This window comes from Leucoraja erinacea, chromosome 1 (assembly GCF_028641065.1).
Source record: "Leucoraja erinacea ecotype New England chromosome 1, Leri_hhj_1, whole genome shotgun sequence".
Lineage (NCBI taxonomy): Eukaryota > Metazoa > Chordata > Chondrichthyes > Rajiformes > Rajidae > Leucoraja > Leucoraja erinaceus.
This window is the reverse complement of record NC_073377.1, coordinates 42,905,371-42,930,182: the sequence shown is the minus strand read 5'-3', so window position 1 is coordinate 42,930,182 and position 24,812 is coordinate 42,905,371. Positions and strand designations below refer to the sequence as shown.

At 38.7% G+C, this 24,812-nt stretch overlaps 1 protein-coding gene across 4 annotated transcripts in view; it reads right to left on the bottom strand.

Moving 5' to 3' along the window:
- LOC129696097 (protein unc-13 homolog B-like) overlaps positions 1-24,812 on the bottom strand; it is a 411,098-nt gene that overhangs the window by 162,373 nt on the left and 223,913 nt on the right. For all 4 annotated transcript variants that reach the window (XM_055633576.1, XM_055633551.1, XM_055633558.1 and 1 more), the window contains 2 exons: positions 10,418-10,735; positions 5,786-5,876 (listed from right to left, as the gene is read on the bottom strand). In XM_055633576.1, coding sequence (XP_055489551.1) covers positions 5,786-5,876; positions 10,418-10,735 — 409 coding nt within the window. The remainder of the gene's footprint in view (positions 1-5,785; positions 5,877-10,417; positions 10,736-24,812) is intronic.

Here is a 24,812-nt window from a genome sequence, read left to right as displayed (position 1 = left end):
AGGACCCTGTACAATTACAGAAGGACCTCTTTGCTCCTATACTCAACTGCTTTTGTTATGAAGGCCAACATGCTATTAGCTTTCTTCACTGCCTGCTGTATCTGCATGCTTACTTTCAGTGACTGATGAATAAGTACTCCCAGATCTCGTTGTGCTTCCCCTTTTCCCAAATTTTCACCATTCAGATAATAATCTGCCTTCCTATTTTTGTCACCAAAGTAGATAAGCTCACATTTATCCACATTAAACTGCATCTGCCCACTCACCCAACCTGTCCAAGTCACCCTGCATCCTCTTAGCATCCGTCTCACAGTTCACACTACCATTAGTTTTGTGTCATCTGCAAATTTGCTAATGTTACTTTTAATCCCTTCATCTAAATCATTAATTATTGTAATTAGCTGCGGTCCCAGTACTGAGACTTACGGTACCCCACTAGTCACTGCCTGCCATTCTGAAAGGGACCCGTTAATCCCTACTCTTTGTCTCCTGTCTGTCAACCAATTTTCTATCCATGTCAGTACCCTACCCCGAATACCATGTGCTCTAATTTTTCCCATAATCTCCTGTTGGGACCTTATCAAAGGCTTTCTAAAAGCCCTGGTACACTACATCTACTGGGTCTCCCTTAGTTTTCCTAGTTTTCCTAGTTACATCCTCAAGAAATTCCAGAAGATTAGTCAAGCATGATTTCCCCTTCGTAAATCCATGCTGACTTCGACCGATCCTGTTACTCCCATCCAAATGTGCTGCTATTTCATCTTTTACAATTGACTCCAGCATCTTCCCCACCACCGATGTCAGGCTAACTGGTCTATAATTCCACGTTTTCTTTCTCCTGCTTTTCTTAAAAAGTGGGATTTCATTAGCTATCCTTCATCAACCATATATCTTCCCCTTACACTGTAAAAGTGCAAAACCCTACACTTAAACTCAATCAGCCACTTCTCTGCCCATTTCTGTATGATCTATATTCTGCTACAGACTTTACAGCCTTTGTTACTATCACTGTCTTGGTATATACTGCTAACGTACTAATGAACCCATCTACATATAAATCCAAGTCATTTGTATATATCACAAACAACATTGATTCAAGCATGGATCCCTGATTGCAAACTTTCAGTCACAATAAAGCCCTTCCACCACAAGCCACTGTCATCTATTTAGAACCAGTTCTGAATCCATACAACTAAACCACCATTAATCCCATGCATCTTAATCTTCTGGATCAGTTTGCCATGGGGTAAGGCAAATGCCTTACTAAAATCTATGTACCCAACATCCACCCTTGACCCGCATCGATCACCTTTGTACCTCCTCAAAAACCTTAAGTAAGTTAGCAAGGCATGACTTGCCACAGCCACAGCCAAGTCGACTGTCCCTAATTCCAAATGCAAGTAAACCCTAACCTGAAGAATGCTCTCCAATAGCTTCCCTACCACTGACATATGACTCACCAGCCAATAACTCCCTGAATTATCTCCACTTCCCTTTTTAAACATAGGAACAACTGTGGCTACTCCCCAGTCTTCCAGCACTTTGCCTGAGGCTAAAGAGTTTGGAAGAATCTTTATCATGGATCCTGCAATGTCCTCACTTGCTTCTCTTAATAACCTGACATAGATCCCCTCAGTCCTGGGGATTTATCTCCCTTTATGCTCCTCAAGAGCACCAACACCACCTCTTCTTGATCTCAATCAGCCCTTGCAAATTAGTATTCTTCACACTGATCTCACAGTTCCCCATGCCTTCTTTGTGGGAGGATCTGAGAGGTCCTAATACCTGTAAGAGAATAGCTTACAGGGAAACTTTGTGAGGGGATGGGATTTCTCTCTGAGCAGGCATACACTTAAGGAAATGAAATTACCTCCTTCCATTTCAAAAGGAAAAATGTAATTTAATTAGGTGGCCAAATAATTGCTTTTCCATGGATAATTTGCCTTGCTAAACTCAAATTAGAAATGTTATCCACACCTGAAAACAATCTGTCTCCTAGATTATGACCTTTTACTGAATATGTGTCTTACCATTTATGAAAATGTATTGTTCCCCTTTATTGCTCAGACTGCGATTTTTCAATTTAATTGCCAAGTACCCTTATGGATCTCTGGGAATAATGGTGCAGATCTTCAAAGCTCTAATTATGGGGTGTGAGCACTTTGGTTTGGAAGTCCGAACTTTGGTGTTGGCCTAAATCTCCAGTCATAAACAACATTCGCAATGGCGCTGCTGGAAGAACAGCCAGAGACCAGGGTTTATCCTGACACTGGGTGCTGTCTGTGTGGAGTTTGCATGTTCTCCCTATGACTGCATGTGTTTCCTCGGCATGCTCTGGTTTCCTCCCACATCCCAAAGACATGTGGGTTTGAAGGTATTTGTCCCCTGTATATCGCCCTTACTGTGCAAGGGGTGGATGTGAAAGTGAAATAACCTCGACTCAGTGACTCAGTGGCCCGATGGACCTGTTTCAAGTTGTATCTCTAATCTAATCTAAGCTTTGACCATACAGCCAGCTGCACCTATGCTGATACCTCATGGAGTCCAATGGAGCTGTGCTAACTACGACACAATTTCCAGCTCTCAGGGTTGTAGATCAGTCCACTGAGCCTACACCAAGTCAGCTTTGGCACAAGCATGGCAATCAGTCTTATCTAAATGAATGGCAGACACTGGGTCCTGGGAGTAAAATCTAATTATCATGTTACTTTTAATTATTTTAACTTTCCTTTAGCTTTCTAAACATTACAGCTAAATGTCTTCCATATCTCCAGTTTTCACATCTTACCCTTCCATATCTATAATCTCCCTCTCCCCCGACTCTCAGTCTGAAGAAAGGCCTCGACCCGAAACGTCACCCATTCCTTGTCTCCATAGATGCTGCCTGTCCCGCTGAGCTACTCCAGGATTTTGTGTCTTTCTTCAAGGCTAAATGTACATTTTTTTTGTCGCATTCTTATTTTTTCAATGTCCCAAATGTTACTACATGTTGTGAATGTCAAAAGTCATCACAAAAATATTCAATGACCTCAGCTACACAAACAGTTTTGACAGCCCATGTCAGCCTGAGGACCTGGACTTGCATGGGTTATCAGCCACTCAACATGACAGATTTGAGCTACTTTATTCCTTCTCACCATTGCCTCCCACCAAACCTTTCAAACGTGGAACTTTACTAACAGCTGGCTCCTTTCTATTTCAACTTGAAATGCCTGATCATGGGATGAACACTGTCAACTCTTGTCTTAAATTTGCCGCTTGCTCTAAGCACTACAGTTTATCTGAAAGCACTGACTGTGCTGGATAACAATGAAATTCAAAAGGACAATACAATTAAGCTGTCAAGCCTGTCTAGTTTTAGGAAGAAATGTGAATAGAAGCACAGTAGTACAATAGAATTCACTACAATATGCCAGAATCTTTCTCTTCGATCTACACCAGTTGGTTAAGCTTCTTAAAATATAATTATAGCATACTGTATGATTTTATTATAACTACAGGATAGCAAATCCTGATAGGCTATCGTGATGCATGGAGACAAGGTTTCAAACAAAACATATTGGCATATTTAAAAAATCACAGTGATCTGTGAAAATAAATAAAATATGGAATGAAACACCAACATGCTCTCCAGCAGTCATTTACAATAATTATTCCAGAGCCAACAGATATTAGTTAAGATCTAAATAAGAAAATAAGTTGTTCCTCTTGGAGTAGAGGGATTTGAGAGGAGAATTGATAGAGGTGTACAAAATCTTGAGGTTTAGATGAGAAACTATTCTGATCAAGTCTGAAGAAGGGGCTAGACCTGAAATGTCACCTATTGCTTTGCTCCATAGATGCTGCCTCACCCGCTGAGTTTCTCCAGCATTTTTGTCTACCTGATCAACAGACAGGTCAGGGAGGCAAAGAATACAGGTACAATTGAAGAAAAGCATTTTTTAATGCATTTGGAATGCACTGCCTAAAAAGTGATGAATGTAGATTCAATTATGACTTTCAAAAGGGCTATGGGCAAAAGGGCTGTGAGATTGACTGTATTACTTCACAAACAGCAAGAGACCCAACCAACCTTCTTTTGCACTCCGCTATAATGTTCTGATGCGGTTAATGCATCAGTAGTACAGAAAATATGGAATGTAAGTGAAAATACGTGTAATAAGTAAATACACTACTTTAAGAATTTGACTTTTTGACCTCAACTTCTTCCTCATCAGTGTGTTGATCAGTGTGAAAATAGGCAATATCTGAAATGAATAGTTCTTATGTCTATATACCTGGAGAAGAACATGGAGAAGATCAGGGGAAGTAACGGTAATATCCTGGAGCATATTAATATAACAAAGGATTTGGCTGAAGGGATTTACTTGTCACATATATCAATGATTTAAATGAAAATGCAGGTGGCATGATTAGACGTAGAAGATACCGAAATGTATGGTATAATGAAAACAAAGAACTGCAGATGTTGTTTTACAAAAAAAAGACACAAATTGCTGGAGTAACTCAGCAGGTCAGGCAGCATCTCTGGCAAACATAGATGGTGACAGGACCAGGACCCTTTTGGGTCAGGATCCTTTTTCCCCATCCTGACCAAAAACATTACCTATCCACGTCTCCAGCAATGTTGTTTGACCTGCTGAGTTACTCCAGCACTTTGTGTCTTTGTTTAGGGTGTAATTGATAATGATGAAGATTGTCTAAAGTTACTGCAGGATATAAATTAATTGTGAAAGTGGCAAGGGAATGGTAGATGGAATTTAACTCGGCCCAGAGTGAACTGATGCATTTTGGGAAGTTAAACCAGGGTGAGAAATACAGAGGGAATGGCAAGGCTCTGGGAAACGTTATTGAACTGAGACACATTGGAGTACAACTTGTTCCCTGAAAACTGGAGCACAGGTAAACAGGATGGTGAGAAGGGTGGATGGCATGTTTGCTTTCATCTGTCAAGGTAATGAGTACAAGAGTCCAAATGTCATGTTAGTGCACTTGAACTACTGTGTGTAGTTCTGGTTGCCACACAAAAAGGAACAACATTATTAAGCTAGAGAAAGTACAGAAAACATTCACATAGATATTGCATGGATTGGAGGACATGAGTTATCAAGAGAGATTGGATCAGCTAGGTCTGTTTCCCTGGAGTGAAGGAGACTCAGTGATGATATGATAAATGGTGAGAGACATGGATACTATTCCTTGTGTCTGTTTCCTATGGTAGGGGTGTCTAAAACAAAAAAAAAAAAAACATAGGCTTAGGGTGAGAGGGAGAAGGAGTAAAGGGAATCTGAGGGCAAATATTTCCATCAAAGATTGGTTGGTATCTGAAATGAACTGCAAGAGAAGGTGGTACTGGTTTAGGAGCATTATGACACACACTTCAAAGAGCAGAGCAAGGAGATGATATGGAATTACATAGGCAAATGGAATTTGTATAGGTAGGCCTGAGTCAGTATGGGCATGGTGGGCATAGTGAGCCGATGGGACTGTTTCTATGCTGTACAACTCTATGACGGAAAAATGATACAGCAATTCAACATGTCACTGAATTCAACAGATAGCTTAATTAGCTAAATAATATCTACTCTGGCTCCTGTTTTATATTCTTAAAGTCTAGTTCTGTGCATTTCACTTCATGTGTATCCACCAATATGGATCATCGATGTCATTAAATGAATAATACAATAAGAAATAATTATTGATAGTCGCCAATATGAAATTAATCAAATATATGTTCTGCATTTGGAAATAGAAACAGTGAGAAGAACTCAAACTATAGTCCTACCTCTTGGATCTGCAATCGAACTTTGTTAATGGCTCGAATCCAACGTGCCCGAGCAGGAGGAAATAAAGGAATGTTATCTTCATCATTATAACTGAAAAACAAATATACTTTATGAAACAACTGTAATAAACTCTGCAATACTGGTAAATGATATACAGACGATATAAAGCACAGATGAAAGGGCTACTTGGTGATCGTCTATTTTCAGCAAAGACTGATTATAGGTTTGCATCCACTATATGTGAAGCATAGTAATTGTTGATTAGTAGGAAATTGCGCTAGTTAATTTGCATATAGTCAGGCCCATAAACAGCAGTAAGACAATAGGACAGATAATCTGTTTTAATGGTTAGTTTATTTCACCGAATGCGTAGCGCAGTCTGCCCCTTTAACCCCACGCTAAAATGCTGATCCTGTAAATTTATTTTCTTGGCTTCCATGTGAGGCAACATTCTAAATGGTTCTTCTTCTCGAGCATCATTATCTCCCTTTCACAGAATGCATGCCAGAAAAATAATCTTCTCAGCAATCTCTTAAAGACCTATGCCATGGGGAAATACCTTAAATAAGGACAGTTTAGCTAATTAAATTCATTTTTAAGTAAGTATATATATTTTTTAAAAGAAAAAACACTATTTTACTTTAAATAATATTATCAATTGTTGGGAAAATGGCTGAGAAATTTCTGAAAGTGGTAATCTCCCCCATTCACCCTCTCTACACGCAGATGGTTAAATTGCATACTTCTGCCTCCAAAAAACTATTATCACTGTATCTCTCCCCTCATGAATGCACTCGGTGCCATCAGTCGATCTTACATCTCCAAATGGAGCTTGATGCCTTCTATTTGTGGCCAGTTCCTGTGAATGTGGTTATCCCAGATATAAGAAGCATCCTCCATTTCCTGCCTCACGTGACCAAAATGCCATGCCTATCTTTTTGGACTCATTAATTAAGTTTTCCATTCACTTCACTTGATTTCCATTAATATGTATGATGAAAAATAAAACACCTAGCACCGATCCCTGTGGCACACCATAGGTTACATCCACTAGGTCTCCAACCTGAAAAACAATCCTCCATTACTTCATAATACCAATCCATTTTGGTTCTAATTTGCTATCTCACCTTGAATATGTCTTTTATCCATTTGCACCACAAATTCAGACCTTGTCAAAGGGTTTACGAAAGTCCATGTAGACATATTCACAGCCCTGCCCTCATCTTGGTCACCTCCACAAAAAAAGTGATCAAACGTATGAAACGTGATCTCCCACAAACAAAGCCATGCTGACTATCCCTAATCATGTATAATAATAGAGCCTTTCTCTTTACAAATGCAAATAGTAAGGATTGTGCCTACTGTGTCTCTAGATAGATGGAATTCACACTAAGGCAGCAATTCCACAAGATGCCCCTTGTGAAGGAGATAATGATAACTTTCCTTTAAACATAATTACTATTGTTATATTCATCCCTATTGCTGAAGATTGTCATGATTATGGTATATCTGACATTAAAAAAACAGTAGTGCTAACATTGAAAAATAATTACTTCTAAATCACATACTAGAAATTCAGAAAATCTGAGAATTTCTAGCACTTCCTGTTATATAAATGTAGACATTCAAAACAATACCAAGAAATACAGATCTTCATGATAGAAGTGCATGAAATATAAAAATATAAGAAAGCCATGTGCTACATTGTGAAGAAGGCAGATTTCACAATATAACAAGCATTACTCAACTCTCAGAAAATGATGAAAAATGGGTCACTGAAACGTTTGCAGTTTTTGGCACAGTAGATTTACATACATAACTAGATTGAGTGCCCATGTTCACACGGGAGGGCTGGTCCCCCCAATGCAATATTCCACCTCTCCACTAATTCCAATATTGGTGGCCAGTGGGGGGGGGAGGGGCTAGTATGGGTGTTGTGGGCTGGTTTCCAATAGGGATTGTGGGCCAAATGGATTATTGGGGTGGCAGCTCAGTCACTCAAGCCTAATGTGCTGGCAACTCACTCACGGCTGGTGGGCTGGCAGTTGACTCACGGCTTTTCCTTGGAATTCCATTTCAAGCAGGGTGCAAGGCCACCAAATTCAAGTGCAGTTTCACACCACCAAGCAGGGTGCAAAGGCTACCAAATTCAAGTGCAGTTTCATCCCATTTCAAGCAAGGTGCAAGACCACCAAATTCAAATGCATTCACACCATTTCATGCAGGGTGCAAGGCCACCACATTCAAATGCAGTTTCATACCATTTCAAGCAGGGTGAAACCACCATAAAACCACACAAAACACCACATAAACACCACACTCACAGGTCAGTAGACATTCAGTGTGTTCAGTTGATTCACAGCTCAGACAGAGTCGTGACCTCTCCCTCCCCCATCTTGCAGAGACTGAGCCACACCCACACTTCTGGGTAGATCTTAAATCTCCAAATGGAGCTTGATGCCTTCCATTTGTGGCCAGTTCCTGTGAATGAGGTTATCCCAGATATAAGAAGCATCCTCCATTTCCTGCCTCACGTGACCAAAATGCCTTGCCTATCTTTTTGGACTCGTTAATTAAGTTTTCCATTCACTTCACTTGATTTCCATTAATATGTTTGATGAAAAATAAAACACCTAGCACCGATCCCTGTGGCACACCATAGGTTACATCTACTAGGTCTCCAACCTGAAAAACAATCCTCCAATACTTCATAATACCAATCCATTTTTGGTTCTAATTTGCTATCTCACCTTGTCTTTTATCTATTTGCACCACAAATTCAGACCTTGTCAAAGGGCTTACTAAAGTCCATGTAAACATATTCACAGCCCTGCCCTCAGATAAAACAATTGAGAAGATGTGATATATTTACATTTATGCAAAGGGATTGAAACACAAAAGTAAAGAAAACCTACATTTGCAGAAGATTTTTGGAAAAAGATTTAATCTACTGCGAAATTATGCAATTGGCTTGGAGGCAAAGCAACAAAGAGTTATTGGATTAAAATCGGGGAACTGCTTTATGCAAATTGATTGAGCAGGTTAGTCTATATTCCCTGCAGTTTAGAAGTGAATGAATGAAAACACTGAAACATACGATTCTGAATGGGTTTGACAACTTGGTCCCCTTGGCCAGAAACTAGACAGTATTGTCTGCAAATAATGGCTAGAAATCCATGACTGAAGTCAGAAGGCTGTGAATATCTGTGATAATAGATAATTGCATTATCCATCCCTAAATGCAATGGATAATTAGTCACTAAATACATTTAAAGATGACATTGTTAAACCTCTGGAATCAAGAGGAAGCAAGGGATATGCAAATAGATTGGAAAAGTGAAGTTGCAGCAGGATATCGACCAAGATTTTATCATATGCCAGATTGCGGCAAAGGGGCATGTGGCCTTTTCTTATACATTTAATTTATATTTCTAAGCTTTTCTGAAATTCTACACAGATTAAGCAAGTTTTGTTTGCTATGTTTATTTGGAGGATGGTGAAATCGATGTGGGCAATACTAATATGTTAGGGCAGTTTAAGGTCAAGACGGAGGTGATGTTGGAGCTCTTCATGAGCACAAAGGTGGATAATCCCCTGGGGCCTGATGGGATGTATCCCAGGTTATTGAGAGAGAGGAGACTGCAGGGGTTTCGATGGAGACCTTTTTACCATGTGTAACCACTAGTGAAGTTCAGGAGGACTGGAGTGATGCCAATGTTGTTCCCTTTTTCAAGAAGGGATGAACAAATAATCCGTGAAATTATAAGCCGGTAAACCTCATATCAATGGTAGGGAAGCTATTGGAGAGGATTCTTCAGGATAGGATTTGGAAGAGATCGGGTTACTTAGGGATAGTCAGCATTGTCCTTGGTAGGTCACGTTTTTATGAATTTCATCAAGTGTTTTGTGGAGGTAAGATGATTACTGAGAGTAGGACAGTGGATTTTGTCCACGTGGATTTCAGTAAGGCATTTGATCAAGTCCCTCATGGTAGGCTGATACAGAGGCAGAAGAAATTAGCTTAATTTGGCATCATGTTCGGCATAGACATTGTGGGCTGTACGTCTATTATCATCTATGATTTCAGATTGGAATTAAAAAATATATAATATAACATTTTGATTGATAACATTAATAATATTTATGAAAGCTGATAAGCAAACTTGGAATAATGGTAATTTAAATAGATCCACAAAATAATAATAGCAAATCAAGAGGATAAAAATTAGAACTAAAATGTAAAAATCCTTAAAATGGCAGAAGATCAGTAAAAAAATACAATTAATGCTTCAAGTCAATGAGTTTCCTTTGGAATAGACAGAAATCATGCTAAAGTGTGATGGTACTCCAACCAGCCAAAGGCTAAAATATTTTATGTGGTGTGAATAAAAAGATCTGAAATCCTTCAAGAAATTGTTTACACTGAGAGAGCAACCTCATTTATATTGATTTAACACTTTTTGAGATCTTTGTTCATGAAGCAAGTGAAAATGATGATACATTTTCAATAAAGTGCCAAACCAAATACATCTATAACAAGTTGAAAGCATTAGCTCCCAAGGTAAATCTTGAAGCCAGATTAAAAAGAGTGTATGCACTCAAACACTGATTGTAATGAAAGTGGTACTCACCCATCATGCGGTTTTGCAATCAACTCCAGCTCGGGGTAAACACTAGGGAGAGGCGATTCAAGTGCAATTCCATTCACTTTTTTGGAATTTTCATCATGCTCATCTATCACGTTTTCATTCAAATGTCCCGGTTCTCTATCAGCTTCATTGTACCATTCTGGTGTACCCGAACTATGGTGAGAGTGATATGATTCTTGATCTCGCCCGTCATCCACTCCAGACTCATGTATGTTTTCGTTGTCGTGATCAAGTTCACTGAGCTGAGAACTGCCTTGGCTGAGATTTCCTGATGAGCCATATCTGCTACTTCCTGTCGGACTATAGAAGATAAACGACAAGTTCAGCAGCTAATTCAGAGTAATTGTAACAAGCATGCATGTATATGGCCTAACAGATAGCAGGAATGTGGAACTGAATGTCAGACTTTTTGACACTTTATCCAATTGTATCCTATTTCAAAGTATTTCTGATTGATAAATTATTTTCATCGACACAAGCTTGTAAAGATCAACATGCTGTGAATGTATCAAAAAGACAGGATTTTGATTGCTTTCTGTATCAATAGCAAAATTAATCATCTGCAAATACTGCAGTTGTAATGATAATGAAATGGTCAGCAAATATTTTACTTCACTCTGCAAAGCACAGAGCAATTTCTGGTATATACAAATGTATGGTTAATTGTGAACATTCAGAAGTAACTGCAAGAGAAATCTTGCCCCCCCTTACTAAGGAAGTCTTCATCAATGCAATTACTTTGTTTTGTTGTTTCTAAGGTTGTGGGCAGTACTGGTAAAGATAGTCCAATCCTCACTTGCTTTTCTGAAGGTGGAGATAAAGAGCTATGTTCTGCAATTCTTGGAATATTTGTGGAGATCAAGACATTATCAGTGATTTGATCTGACTAACTCTTTACATAGTTCTCTGCAAAAATCACTGAACAAAATTAACATTTTTGAATTATATTTAACAGCTCAATAACTCATAATTGCTGGCCCTAAAACCATACATTCCATGAGTTAATTGATATTCCCTGAGATTGACATAAATAAATTCAAATGTTTTTAAAAACATACAAATTTATTTTATTTCACTCACATTTCTATTTCAGTTTCTAACTTAATAAAATATTGATGGCCTTATATTTATTTTGGTTTGGTGACTATTGCTTCTGGAAACCTGCAGCTTAGACTGTACCAGAAGACCGATGTCCCTGCTGCTTGCATTTAACTGCAAACTAAATTGAAAAGGGAACACCTCCACTCAGTTCGTCTTAACCAACCTGATCTCCTGGTGGCCCAGCAATTCAACTCCCCCTCTCATTCCCAATCTGACCTTTCTGTCCTGGGCCTCCTCCATTGTCAGGGTGAGGCCCAGCGCAAATTGGAGGAAACGCGCCTGATATTTCACTTGGGTAGTCTGCACCCCAGCGGTATGAACATTGACTTCTCTAATTTTAGATAGCTCTTGCTAATTTTAGATAGCCCTTTCTCTCCATGGATGCTGCCTCACCTGCTGAGTTTCTCCAGCATTTTTTGTCTACTTTTGAAAAGGGGAAATCTACACAATGTTAATCTTTGTGAAGAGATTAATGTGTCATGTGATTTCACTTCAACACTGACAGAAAAATCAGGGCTCTTGTCTTTCACTGTTTATTTTGTTTCATGGAATAATAGCCAGATGGGCCTTCTTCTCCAGCCAGTTTATATACCCCTAACTAGCCTTCAATCTGCTCTCCTTGTCAACACCAATCTATGTCACCTGTCTTCTCTTAGTCTCCATTCCATCTCCTTATGTTCTCTCCATCCCACTATTTTCTCTCCAAGTTTATACATGCCTATTTTCTACAATTTCCTACTTCAGCAGAAAGGTTTTGGGTCTGAAACATGACCTATATTTCTCTGTCCACAGCTGCTAGCTAACCTGTTGGATATTTCTAGTATTTTCTATTTTATTCTCAGATTTTTCTCGATATGCAGTTATTTTTGTATTTCATTATACATTTTAAATCATGCTATCTGTTTTGCATATACATTAACTTTAATATACAAGTTCTTGTGTTATAGTTTCGTTAGGACATACATTTTACCATATTCAAAACGCCACATACCAAAGAACAATGACAACACATAAAACCAGACGCAGCATTAATGCTATGCATAGCAGACCAAAGACAAAACTCCCACATAGTCACCTTCACATAAAGCAAACTAAAACTAAGACCTTCCACACACAGTCAGAATACCTATATAGTAAGAAATTGGGTTTTTTTCAATATGTTTTAGTTATGTCAAATCATAAATAAAACTATGACCTCTAACTTAAAATAAATGGCATTCAAGGCATTATATCATTTACTGTGGTAAAAAATGCAATAGGTATTTTACAAGTATTAATATTAAGAGCTCAGGTATTCAAAATGTCCTTAAAAAGAGGATAGATTATCACTGATTTCAATTTTGCAATCCATTACATATTAAAATGTATCTGACAAAAAGATAATAGAACACCCGTTTGGTTTATCGGACTACACTGTACATTAGGAATTATGTGGAATATTGACGTGCAATTATAAGATTCTGTGCTGGAGTTTATATTTGAAATTATTTAAAAGTACAATCAATTTATTTATGTTTAAGAAAGAACTGCAGATGCTGGAAAAATTGAAGATAGACAAAAATGCTGGAGAAACTCAGCGGGTGAGACAGCATCTATGGAGCGAAGGAATAGGCCACATTTTGCGTCGGGACCCTTCTTCAGACTGATGTCGGGAGGGGGGAGGGGGGGGCGGGAAAAAGAAAGGAAGAGGCAGAGATAGTAGGCTTGTGGGAGAGCTGGGAAGGGGAGGGGAAGGAGGGATAAAGCAAGGACTACCTGAAACTGGAGAAGTCAATGTTCATACCGCTGGGATGTAAACAACTCAAGCGAAATATGAGGTGCGGTTTCTCCAATTTGCATTGTCTCCACTCTGGCAATGGAGGAGGCCAAATAGAACAGGGTGCCCCTCTTCTATTATAGATGAGGCTCTCACAAGGGTCTCCTCTATATCCCACAGCTCCGCTCTCACTCCCCATCCCCCTATTCATAACAAGGACAGTCCCCTTTGTCCTCACCTTTCAACCTGCCACCCATTGCATACAACATATAATCCTCCGACATTTTCGTCCCGATTCCAATGGGAGCCCACCGCTGGTCGCATCTTCCCATCTCCTCCCCTTTCTGCTTTTCACAGAGACCGTTCCGTCTGTAACTCCTTGGTCAATTTGTCCCTTCCCACCCAAACCACCTCTTGCCCTGGTACTTTCCCTTGCAACCGTAGGAAATGCTACGCTTGTCGCTTTACCTCCCCCCTCGACTCCATCCAAGGACCCAAGCAGTCTTTCCAGGTGAGGCACAGGTTCACCTGCACCTCCTCCTACCTCATCTATTGCATTCGCTGCTCTATGTGTCAGCTGCTCTACATCGGTGAGGCCAAGCACAGGCTTGGCGATCGCTTCGCCCAACATCTCCGCTCAGATCGCAATAACCAACCTGATCTCCCGGTGGCTCAGCACTTCCTCCCCCTCCCATTCTGAATCCGACCTTTCTGTCCTGGGCCTCCTCCAATGCCAGAGTGTCCCACCGCAAATTGGAGGAACAGCACCTCATATTACGCTTGGGTAGTTTACACCCCAGCGGTATGAACATTGACTTCTCCATTTTCAGCTAGTCCTTGCTTTCTCCCTCCTTCCCCTCACCTTCCCAGCTCTCCCACAAGCCTACTGTCTCCGCCTCTTCCTTTCTTTTTCCCGCCCCCCCCCCCCCAACATCAGTCTGAAGAAGGGTCTCGACCCGAAACGTCGCCTATTCCTTCGCTCCATTGATGCTGCCTCACCTGCTGAGATTCTCCAGCATTTTTGTCTATCTTCAATTTATTTATGACTTTTTTTTAACTTATCAAACAGGTGCAATTACAATTCTTTAGCTCTATCTGATTGATTTCCCAGACTTCACCGGAAAATTGATACGTTGATTGCCCGCAGATGACACTTGACATTTCTATCTTGAAATTATAGCTATATATAGCATTATAGCATTAGTTTTCAGGTATATTAAGAATGCAGCAGAACTCAGTCTGAAAGACTAAAACATATCTATCTGTCAGTATGCTGAAATGAAAGACCTTCCATATTCATTAAGACGTGGATTAAGATAAGATATCTGGTGTTGCAAAATACCAGATACCCAATCGAAAAAAACAAAGAAATAAAAAATAATGATTTTTGATTCAGGTGGAAATTATTTGAATACGAAGGTTAACATTATGCAAACAAAATGCATAAATATTCATGCAAATTGCAAGTATACGACATAGACAACAGCTGTAAATGATATTTATATAGAATTTTTCGCAAAGCTTTCAGGATGTCAGAAAATGCTTTACAGAGAAAAATATATATTTTATATGTACTCAATGTGAGTTAGTTTGTTTTTTTTAACATGAATTGAGGATCAGTTCCCCTTTATTTTAAATAGTGTTGTTAGTATTTTTAGATGAGAATAACCTGAGCCTCAAATTAATTTCTCATTCAAAAACCTGGGCTGGAGCATCGGTTTGTTATAGTGAATGTTTTATCTAACGGAGAAGATACTTAAGGGCAAATGAGCTTTGAAATCCTATTTAAGCAAGTATAATTCAAAGTAACAAAAGCCAAAGAGAATGAAGATGATATGTTATTTATGTGTATATATATGGTCTATGGTATATGGACACACTGAACTGTTCTGTATCATGCTTACAATATTCTGTCGTGCTGCAGCAAGCCAGAATTTCATTGTCCTATCTGGGACACATGACAATAAACTCTATTGACTCTTGAAAAATTAAATGGATAGAAATTATTTTGAGTCTTTGCACAAAACGTCTAAAAATATGGTGTTGGCTAAAAAATGGTCTCAGAGCTTCCAAAATTCAGTACTATTAACTTTAATATTTCCACAACTAAGTTCTATGTTTAGCTCAAGCAACTGAGGACTAGGTTCTACACCAAAGACTATTTTATTGACATAGTAACTAATAGTTTCCCTTATTAAAATAAATGCATGGGTGCATGTGAATGCAGGTAGCAAGTGTGTAATAAGTGGTATGGCTGTCCTTTCAAGGTGAAGTTATGTAACAAGAATGTCCCTTCAATAGGCAAATCATCACTATTTATTATAGCTAAATATATGTAAATTTTATTTTTATGGATTTGTGTTTGAAGTTGAAGACATCCTTTTGGAAAATAGAAACTGTCTCAATATTTATTCCCATGAGTCCTGTGATGGGGCGGATTATACTTAAATGATGCTGAAAATGCGCACTGAATTCCTAATCAATATCTTATCTATCTATATATCTATAAAACTCTGTGCCTGACGATTGGCTGCCTTTCTGCCTTTTGATTCGTGCCCAATACTCGCAGATGTCCAATCGGAACGGCCGATGCTCGCAGATGTCCAATCGGAATGGCCGATGCTCGCAGATGTCCCTTTTACTTTCTTCCTTTGATTCACTGCCAGGCCGAATCCAGACGCTCAATCTCCCAGGTCTTTTCCATTTCGGTGGAGATTTTGCTTTTCTTTCGAAGTATCCGCTCCTCATTACATTTTGTCGCCTTTAAGTACACGTTTTTAATCAACTCCTTCTCCCCCCCTCCCCCCCCCTCACTCACTCATTTTGTCACCTCCTGCTGGCCAGCGACCATAACGGCTGCTGGCGCCCGCATTTCAACCTCAAGAGACGCCATTTAATTCGGCCTTTCAAGAACGGCTTCAGTTCGAGGGCCACGTCTCCTGTGGGGGCTGCGGGTAGGGAACGGCTACGGGTAGGGAACGGCTGCGTTGGGGGAGCAGACCCAATGGGTCTGCCATTGGTCTAGTAACTTTTAAAACTCTGATCTTCGATGTGTGTGTGTGTGTGTGTGTGTGTGTGTGTGTGTGTGTGTGTGTGTGTGTGTGTGTGTGTGTGTGTGTGTGTGTGTGTGTGTGTGCCAGTGTGTGTGTGTGTGTGTGTATTTGTGTGTGTGTGAATATTTATGTGTGTGTGTGTGTGTGTGTGTGAATCTGCGTTTTAATCAAGGAGTCTGCGTTTCTCCTCGAAAACACGACATGATAACGGTGACATTTTTATATATTCCGATAGAGATTTACACCGTGATGTCACAAATCGCCTCATCTGAAATTTTGATGCATTATATCTTGAGTTATTTATTAAAATTGTTGAATCAAATCAAATAGACATCTATGGAGCCAATACATCTCTGCCTACTGTTTTCTCAGTGATGCCATAATCGTAACCATCTTAAAGAAAGGAGACATCTGATACCAAGGTCTCTTCCTGCTGTTTGCCACAGGGAAAGTCATCCCAGGATCCTCTTTAACATCTGATGTTCGCTGAATCATAGTGAATTATAGTACAGATTTCCATCCAAAGGCAAAGAAATTCTGCATATGATAATTCTTGGAAATGCAGAGATCAGCAATGGCCACTTTATATGGGCTTTCTCCGTCTCATTAAAGTCTTTGACTCCAGCATTTGAAACAGGCTATGGAATACTCCTCAAATTCAGCTGCTCCCAGAAATTCAATTTCATCACACGTTTGTCCACAACAGCATGTAACCCACAATACTAATCAGCAGATCTGCAACAAAACCATTGCAGTGAACACCAGTTCATCAAGACTGCAACACTGCCCCGATATTTTTCCAATCATTCTTGCCATATTGTTGTACCATGCTTCTGATGAACTTCCCTGGGGAATGGTGCTCTACTTCAGAATTAACGGTATATTGTTAAACCAACAAAACTACACTCAAGAACAAAGGTTACCTGAACCTCAAGTTGTCAGAATGCAGTCTGCGGATAATGTTTGTGCACATTCAGAGACCAAGCTCCAAGACGTCATTAATTCGAAGTAGCAGACCAAAGGATATGTCTTACACTCAACATCAGCAAGAAAAATTTTAGCAGTCTACCAATCTACACTGCTGCATTACCTTTGTGGCACTTCACTATCCTCTGACAACAAAGTTTCACATGAGACTTTTGAAAATGTAGACACTTCTTTTCTTTCAGGAGCCAGCTCTCAGCAAAGGGAATCAATAATGAAATTCACCAGTGCTTTCATTGCCTTTGGTCGATTGAGGAATAGGGTATTAGAAAATGAATACCTCAAACTTGGCACCAAACTCAAAATGCATAGTATCCATGAACCTATAGTCAGTCATCTTAACATAATGGATACACTGCTAAATAAATCCTAGAAAATAATACTTCATTGGCATACAAAGCAAAGGACCTTATTGTTGCACAACTGGTAACTCACAACGCCAAAGACCCGAGTTAGATCATGACCTCAGGTGCTATCTTTATAGTGTAAGAACATAGAAACAGGTGCAGGAGTAGCCATTCGGCCCTTCGAGCCTGCACCGCCATTCAATATGATCATGGCTGATCATCCAACTCAGTATCCTGTACCTGCCTTCTCTCCATACCCCCTGATCCCTTTAGCCACAAGGGCCACATCTAACTCCCTCTTAAATATAGCCAATGAACTGGCCTCAACTACCTTCTGCGGCAGAGAATTCCAGAGATTCACCACTCTCTGTGTGAAAAAAGTTTTTTCTCATCTCGGTCCTAAAAGATTTCCCCCTTATCCTTAAACTGTGACTCCTTGTTCTGGACTTCCCCAACATCGGGAACAATCTGCCTGCATCTAGCCTGTCCAACCCCTTAAGAATTTTGTAAGTTTCTATAAGATCCCCCCTCAATCTTCTAAATTCTAGCGAGTACAAACCGAGTCTATCCAGTCTTTCTTCATATGAAAGTCCTGACATCCCAGGAATCAGTCTGGTGAACCTTCTCTGTACTCCCTCTATGGCAAGAATGTCTTTCCTCAGATTAGGAGACCAAAACTGTACGCAATACTCCAGGTGTGGTCTCACCAAGACCCTGTACAACTGCAGTAGAACCTCCCTGCTCCTATACTCAAATCCTTTTGCTATGAATGGAATGGAAAATATTTATCCATATACTGAATCTTAGATAATTTTGTGTAATTATGAAAAATAAAATTATTAGCCAATGATTTTTTAATGGTAATTTTGTCCATACAATACTCATGCCATAACAAAAGATGCGGCCTGACCCATTGAGTTCCTCCAGAACTTTGTTTTTTTGGGCAAGATTCCAGTATCTGTAGTTTCTTGTGTCTCCATAAGGAAGTTGCTTGTTTAGAATCCTCTATATAAATTAAGGCTTTGGATTCCATAAGTGAGATAATGTGAATGTGCCATGCGCAGTACTAAGTGAAAGTGAAATATATCTTTGGGTCATTTAAGAAATTAGGATCTAAAGCTTAGATCACCTCTGGTGATAAGAAGCTGTTATTACTGTTGTGAGAAAATTACATGAAAGCAAATAATATAGATTTGCTCATACTAAACAGTACTTTCAAAGATTTGAACCAATGATGCAGGTGCCATCCTGATGTCCAGATCACCAGATTTTACAATAGCCAATTTAAAGAGTTACTAGTGCAAATCAGACCTCATCATAATGTTATTTTGCCACCTAATGCATTTGATGATTTGAATCCTTTCCTATACGTACAGTATAATTGCCTTGATATTGTTTCCTATATGAGCAGTCTTGAAGAATATTTATTACAAAGACGTTGAAAGATTCAAAAGAACTATCAGAAAATTAACATGACACTTACAAAATACGGCATTGCCGCATTATATTGTGCTAAAGGATTACTAAATGAGCAAAAATAAAGATTCAAGTATGTGTTCAAAGCTTTCTTGAGAAGTGCAACAGCCTACTCTGACCCATGAATGCTTAAAGGTGAGAAGAACTAGTTGGGTCAGATTTTCACAGCATCTGTTATAGTTTTTGACCACACGTGCCTGTCACCACAACGTTGAAAAATGATATATTTCATTATCCAAAGATGACTGCTGCCAGCATAGTCTCCTCTAACATTAGCAGAGAGCAAAACTTTTCATCAAGCTGTGACTTTTTAAATCCCAAAGTAATGATAAGTGCAAAGAAGTGATTGGTAAGCCAACAACAAAAATGAACAGATCAAACCAAAAACTGCCTCTTAACTTAGGGTGAGAATATAAATGCAGCAATCGTCACGCCAAAACCAATAGTCAACAGGTCACAAACTGCCAGATATAACCAGGCACAAGGCTGTGACAATGAAGCAGATTATACTTGACAGTATGTGATGTCCCAACACAATTATGCATTTTACATAATGATACACAAAATAAAAGAACGTTGATTTTAACCTGATATTAAATAATCTTTTTTTTAAATCAAATTTAACATTTGCAAAGAGTTGGTAAATATTTTTTATCAATGGTGGAATTGATTTAAAAGGCAAAACCTTATAGTTTATTTTAATTAATTATTACTAACTGTGGCCTGTACATTATGGGGCATTATTTTAGGTACCTGGCCTACGCTTGAGCCCTGAGTGTAATGCACATCAAGCATTGAATTGAAAAAGGACAAATTTAGAAATAAAATCACTAGACTATTGCAATACATGTAATTTACTATTATTTTACTAATGCATTATAAATGGTTAACCTTTTGGTGCCATTTATCATGCTAAAGCTAAACTGGCCTTTTCACATTCAAAAGTTCCAAAGTGTGTAAAGTTTGGTCCTGTGGTCCATGCATCAACACCGGAGATGAGCAAGCTGCAACCGAAATATCTGTTTCATCCCCAGATATCTTCTCCTGGTTTACACAGAGTTGTTCAGGTACTTCTTCTGAAGGAATGGCATCTGGAATATCCTGCAAAGTATCTGAATTTCTTGCTCTAAGGCACGACTGTTCTGTCCTGGTATTCTCAGCAATGTTATCTGTAACTTCTGATGCCTGCCCTGACTTACCCAGTACTTCCTTATCCTTTAATAAGTCAATATGACTTTTGTAATCCAGTAACTCAGATCTTGAAATGTCAGGAATATCCATTTTATCTCTTTCTAAAGGCTGCTCTGTGATAACATAGCTTCCTTGTTCATTTGTGGTCTCGTTTTGACAGGTATTATTATTCAGAATTTCAAAACCAGAACTTTGCACCTTTTCCCCCTCTCTCTCCAGTTGATCAGCATCCCTTTCAAAAAGTGTCTTAGAAAATTTCTTGAAACTTGACAGCAACCCAGTATGCCCGAATGAGCTACTTTTAAGAGATGGCTGCGAAAACATAGAACTAAATGACTTGACATTTTCTCCTGAAGACAGGAAATTGAATTTAAGTGCTGGAATTTCAAAAATTGACATGGGGGTCTCACAATCAGTCTTTTGTGATGCGGAGTTGACTGATGGACAATCTGACAATGGTACTTCACAAGTATTAACATCCTTCGGTAAAACAGTCATACCTCCATCTTGAAGCTCCATGTTAATCAGTGCATTATCTGATTCTATAATACTGTTTTCTAAAAACATGTCTACATTTGTTGCAAAAGGACTGAAAGTATGATTCCCCGTAGAAACTGTAATGGCCAATTCTTCATTTTCATGTGCATCTGAAGGTAGTATGATATCTTCGGTTTTAAGAACTTCTGTGGGTTTTGGCTCTGAATATACTATTGTATTTACAGGTTCAGTATCCTCCATAATGCTATCCACCTCCTCACCATTTGTGTCATTATCAACAAAAATTGTATTTTTCTCAGTGCAACTGATAGATTCTTGCTCCAACAAAGTACTGGCATCATCACCGTTTTCACCAGAAACATCAACAATCAATTCTTCTACTTTATATGGGGTCTTCAGAATTTGGAAACAATCTCTTTTACTAAATTCCCCGATTTCTTCTTGAAACAAATTGTTTTTTGGACTTTCAGTGCGTTTTGTTGCTCCAGAAGATAATTTAAACTTATTGAACAGATCACTTTTGGTAGATGGAGTCTGGCCACCTTGTGAAAAATTTAAAAACGAGCTTTGTTGCTGATTACTTGATACAGAGGTTGAGTTTGTAAATACAGACTGAAGTGATGAAAATGAACTGTTTGAACTTTTCATAGATTCACTGGTAGGAAACAACTTAAATTTTGTCATAAACCCAGAAAACATTTCTACAGATGAGTCTATCAAAGATTTATTACTTTCAGATGATTTCATTTGTTCATTAGCATCTAGCCGTCCTGTAACTGTACAAGTTGTTACAGTGCCTTGTTTTTCCTTTTCCATGTTTCTCAAATCATATGTTTGGTCACATTGCAGTTCCCAACTTTGCTCCCTTCCAGTATCAACCTTGCCTCGATCATTTTTCACCTCAGAATGCAAGTGACCGGAACTATTTTTATGTAATTTTTCCCCCAAATAAACTGAATTACTCATAAGCTTTGCTTGTGTTAAATATTCATCTGCAGCATTAACCTGAACAATATTTTCATCCTCATTGCAATTATCAATATCGACATGCTCAGGTTCTAGGCTCTCCACAAAATTAGAATCAGATATAGTGACATGATCATCTTTATAAGCATCATCATTGTTAAAAAGGCATGTTGTATCTGATACATCTTCATTCTGATTTGAATAAAACAAGTCATCGGCAGCAACACTGCTTTCAACTCTAACTTCTTCATCTGCTGAATACTCATTGTTTTTGTTGCCCATGAAAGAGCTTTTCATAGATATTAAGTCATTGTCATTTTCATTTGTAACAGTAGTGTTTGGCTGCATAGCTGCTGCTTTCATGTCTAACTGCTCCATTTCTGTAACAGCTTCTGTTTGACCTGCAGTTGTTTGATCATGCTGCCTTACTTTTTTTTCAACCTTTTCTTCAAAACTTGGCTGGGAGATCTCTGGCTTTGTCTTTTTCTCATCACTGAATGTCATGTCAAAGAAATTAAAAACAGAGTTGTTTTCTTTTGTCTTTTTCTCAACTGAGGAAGTTGTTGAGAAGAAAGCTGGTAATTTAAAGAATCCATCTGAATTACCTGTTGGTTTGGGCCTGGATAAAAATGAGCCACTGTTATGAACTTGGGTATGATTTGATGTATCAGCTGCTGCACTAAAAAATGAGAATATGCCCTTACCTGTTCCTTGCTGTCTGGATTGAGATGTATTAGGAAACTTCTGATCATCTCGAAAGGATAAATTAAAGAGACCTAATTTGGGTTTTTGCTCTACCTTTTCTTCGTCATGTGATGAAGCAGATCCAAGAGAATGACTTTGATCTTTATCAGATTTTTTCAACCTTCCAATGTTTGAAGAGATGGATGTTTCTGAACCAAACTGATTTCTCAAAGTAGTAACAGTTGGTTTATTTGGAGATTTTGTTATATCAGAAAACTCTGCTTTCATAATATATTGAGTAGATTTCACTTCACCAAGAGAGGTATAGTCATCCCATACTACAGTGGGATCATTGCTTGATGCCTTATTATTTGGGATAATTTCATTACCAGCTTTCAGAGAAGATGAAATGTCTTCCTTTTCTGTTGCACCAACATTTTTTTCTACATTTGCCATTTTATTTGTAATGCCATGCAATGCACTTCCTTCCGCTGTTCCAATGTCATAATCTGTGCCCCATTCCCTCAGCGTTTGTTGCTTTCGCAAACCTTTTAATCTTGCATTTGGCACCTCGTATTTTGAGAATCCAAGTGGAGCATTTTCTTCTCGATTTTCCAGACCTTTATTTTGAATTCTGCTGTTATCCAAAAATGATTTACTTTCAGTGTTGGTTGAGCTCAAAACATCCGATTGTTGAACTGGACTTGCATCCGTTTTAAAGAAGCCTCCAATTGAGCTGAAAAAAGAAGAGATGCCTGAAGATTGAGTTTCTGCATCACACTGAATAGCTGTTGTTCGATCTTTCTCCTCCTTTTTGAGTGTTTTGGTTTTGTCTTCTCGGTTTTTTTCTGCCAAATTCATGCCAGCAGATCTATGCCCTTCTTTCGAACGTGCTGATGAAAAAAAATCAGAGACAATTTGAAATCTCTCATCAGTTTTAACTTGAGACTGACCTGAAGAATTAAAAAGTTTTAAAGAGCTTTTAAAGAATGAGTCCTGTGCAGTCCTGGTGGACGCTTCAGGAGCAGTTTGATGTTTCTGAGATGGTATATCCGTTGCTACATCCTTGGATTTTGGATCTGAAGCAAATGAATTATGGTTTATGTTGGAAATGCTCTCAGCTAATGGCTGCAATCTTGTCTTAGTTGTTTTTTGCTGGCAGTTGTATTTATCATTTAGAAACTGATCAGGTTTGAGCATCAACATAGAAAAATCTTGATTTGTTGTGTGCTGGTGTTCATTAATCAAGGTTGGCTGTTCTCCAACTACATTTGAGTGTGACTTCCAGCTGGTGGATATAAATTTCAAGCTTTTTAAACCAGATGCAAATACATTCATTGGCGTTTGATCTTGATTCATTGGTAACGGTTGCACATTCTCAGTATCATCATTTATTCTATTCATAGTACCACTTCGAGGAAGTGTTTTATTGCTATCCATTTCATTCTTTGTAGGAGTAAAACATGTTGCATCTGCTGAAGACAAATTAGAATAATCAGAATCTTCCATACTTTGTTTCCCAACTAAACCACCCAATGCTGAGAAAAAATGAGTTATCTTTTTAAAAGATGTTCCATGTTCTTCAGATTGTTCCTTAAATTCAGATATCTTTTGTTCAGAATAGGAAGGTTCTGAAAGCTTAACAGAAGAATTAAATTGTTTTATCCACCCTGCAGAGACAGGCTGTGACAAGGATTTAGATTGGGATTTTGAAAAAGGATGGTCAGAAATGTCACTTGCTGCAGTTGTATCAGCTAAAGATTTGCAAGTCAAATTACCTCTTTGGATTATTCTAAGATCAAAAGCTGAAGTCTGAAGATCTTCGTGGCGATGAATGAGTTGTTTCTCAAATATAAAATCCATTTTAAGCTTTTCCAATGTGCATGTATTTTTCCTTAATGAAAAGTCGAATGGCTCTTCTCTGTCCCATTCTATTGAATCCTTAAATACACCTGCATAGGTACCTAAATGTTTACCTATTAACTGTTTATTTTTCTCAAGAACCAGGGAAAGATCAAGAGGTACATCATCAATTTCTGAGTCTATTGGTTGCTCTTCCCAGCACCAGAGTAAGTCCAAATCACTCGGAATGGGTACCTTCAAACCACAAACAGAAACCATGTAATTACTGACCTCCATGTCAAAATCACCATTCAACCATTGATCACACGCCCATTCTTCCTGCCCTTCATCTGTCTCTGGACTCCATAGGTATATAAACTGGCCGCTACCATCAGTAATCAAGGAATATATGTATTGATCATCACTAAAGATGTAGTAACCATATTCAGCATCTTCTGAAGGACACCACATCCCCTGTT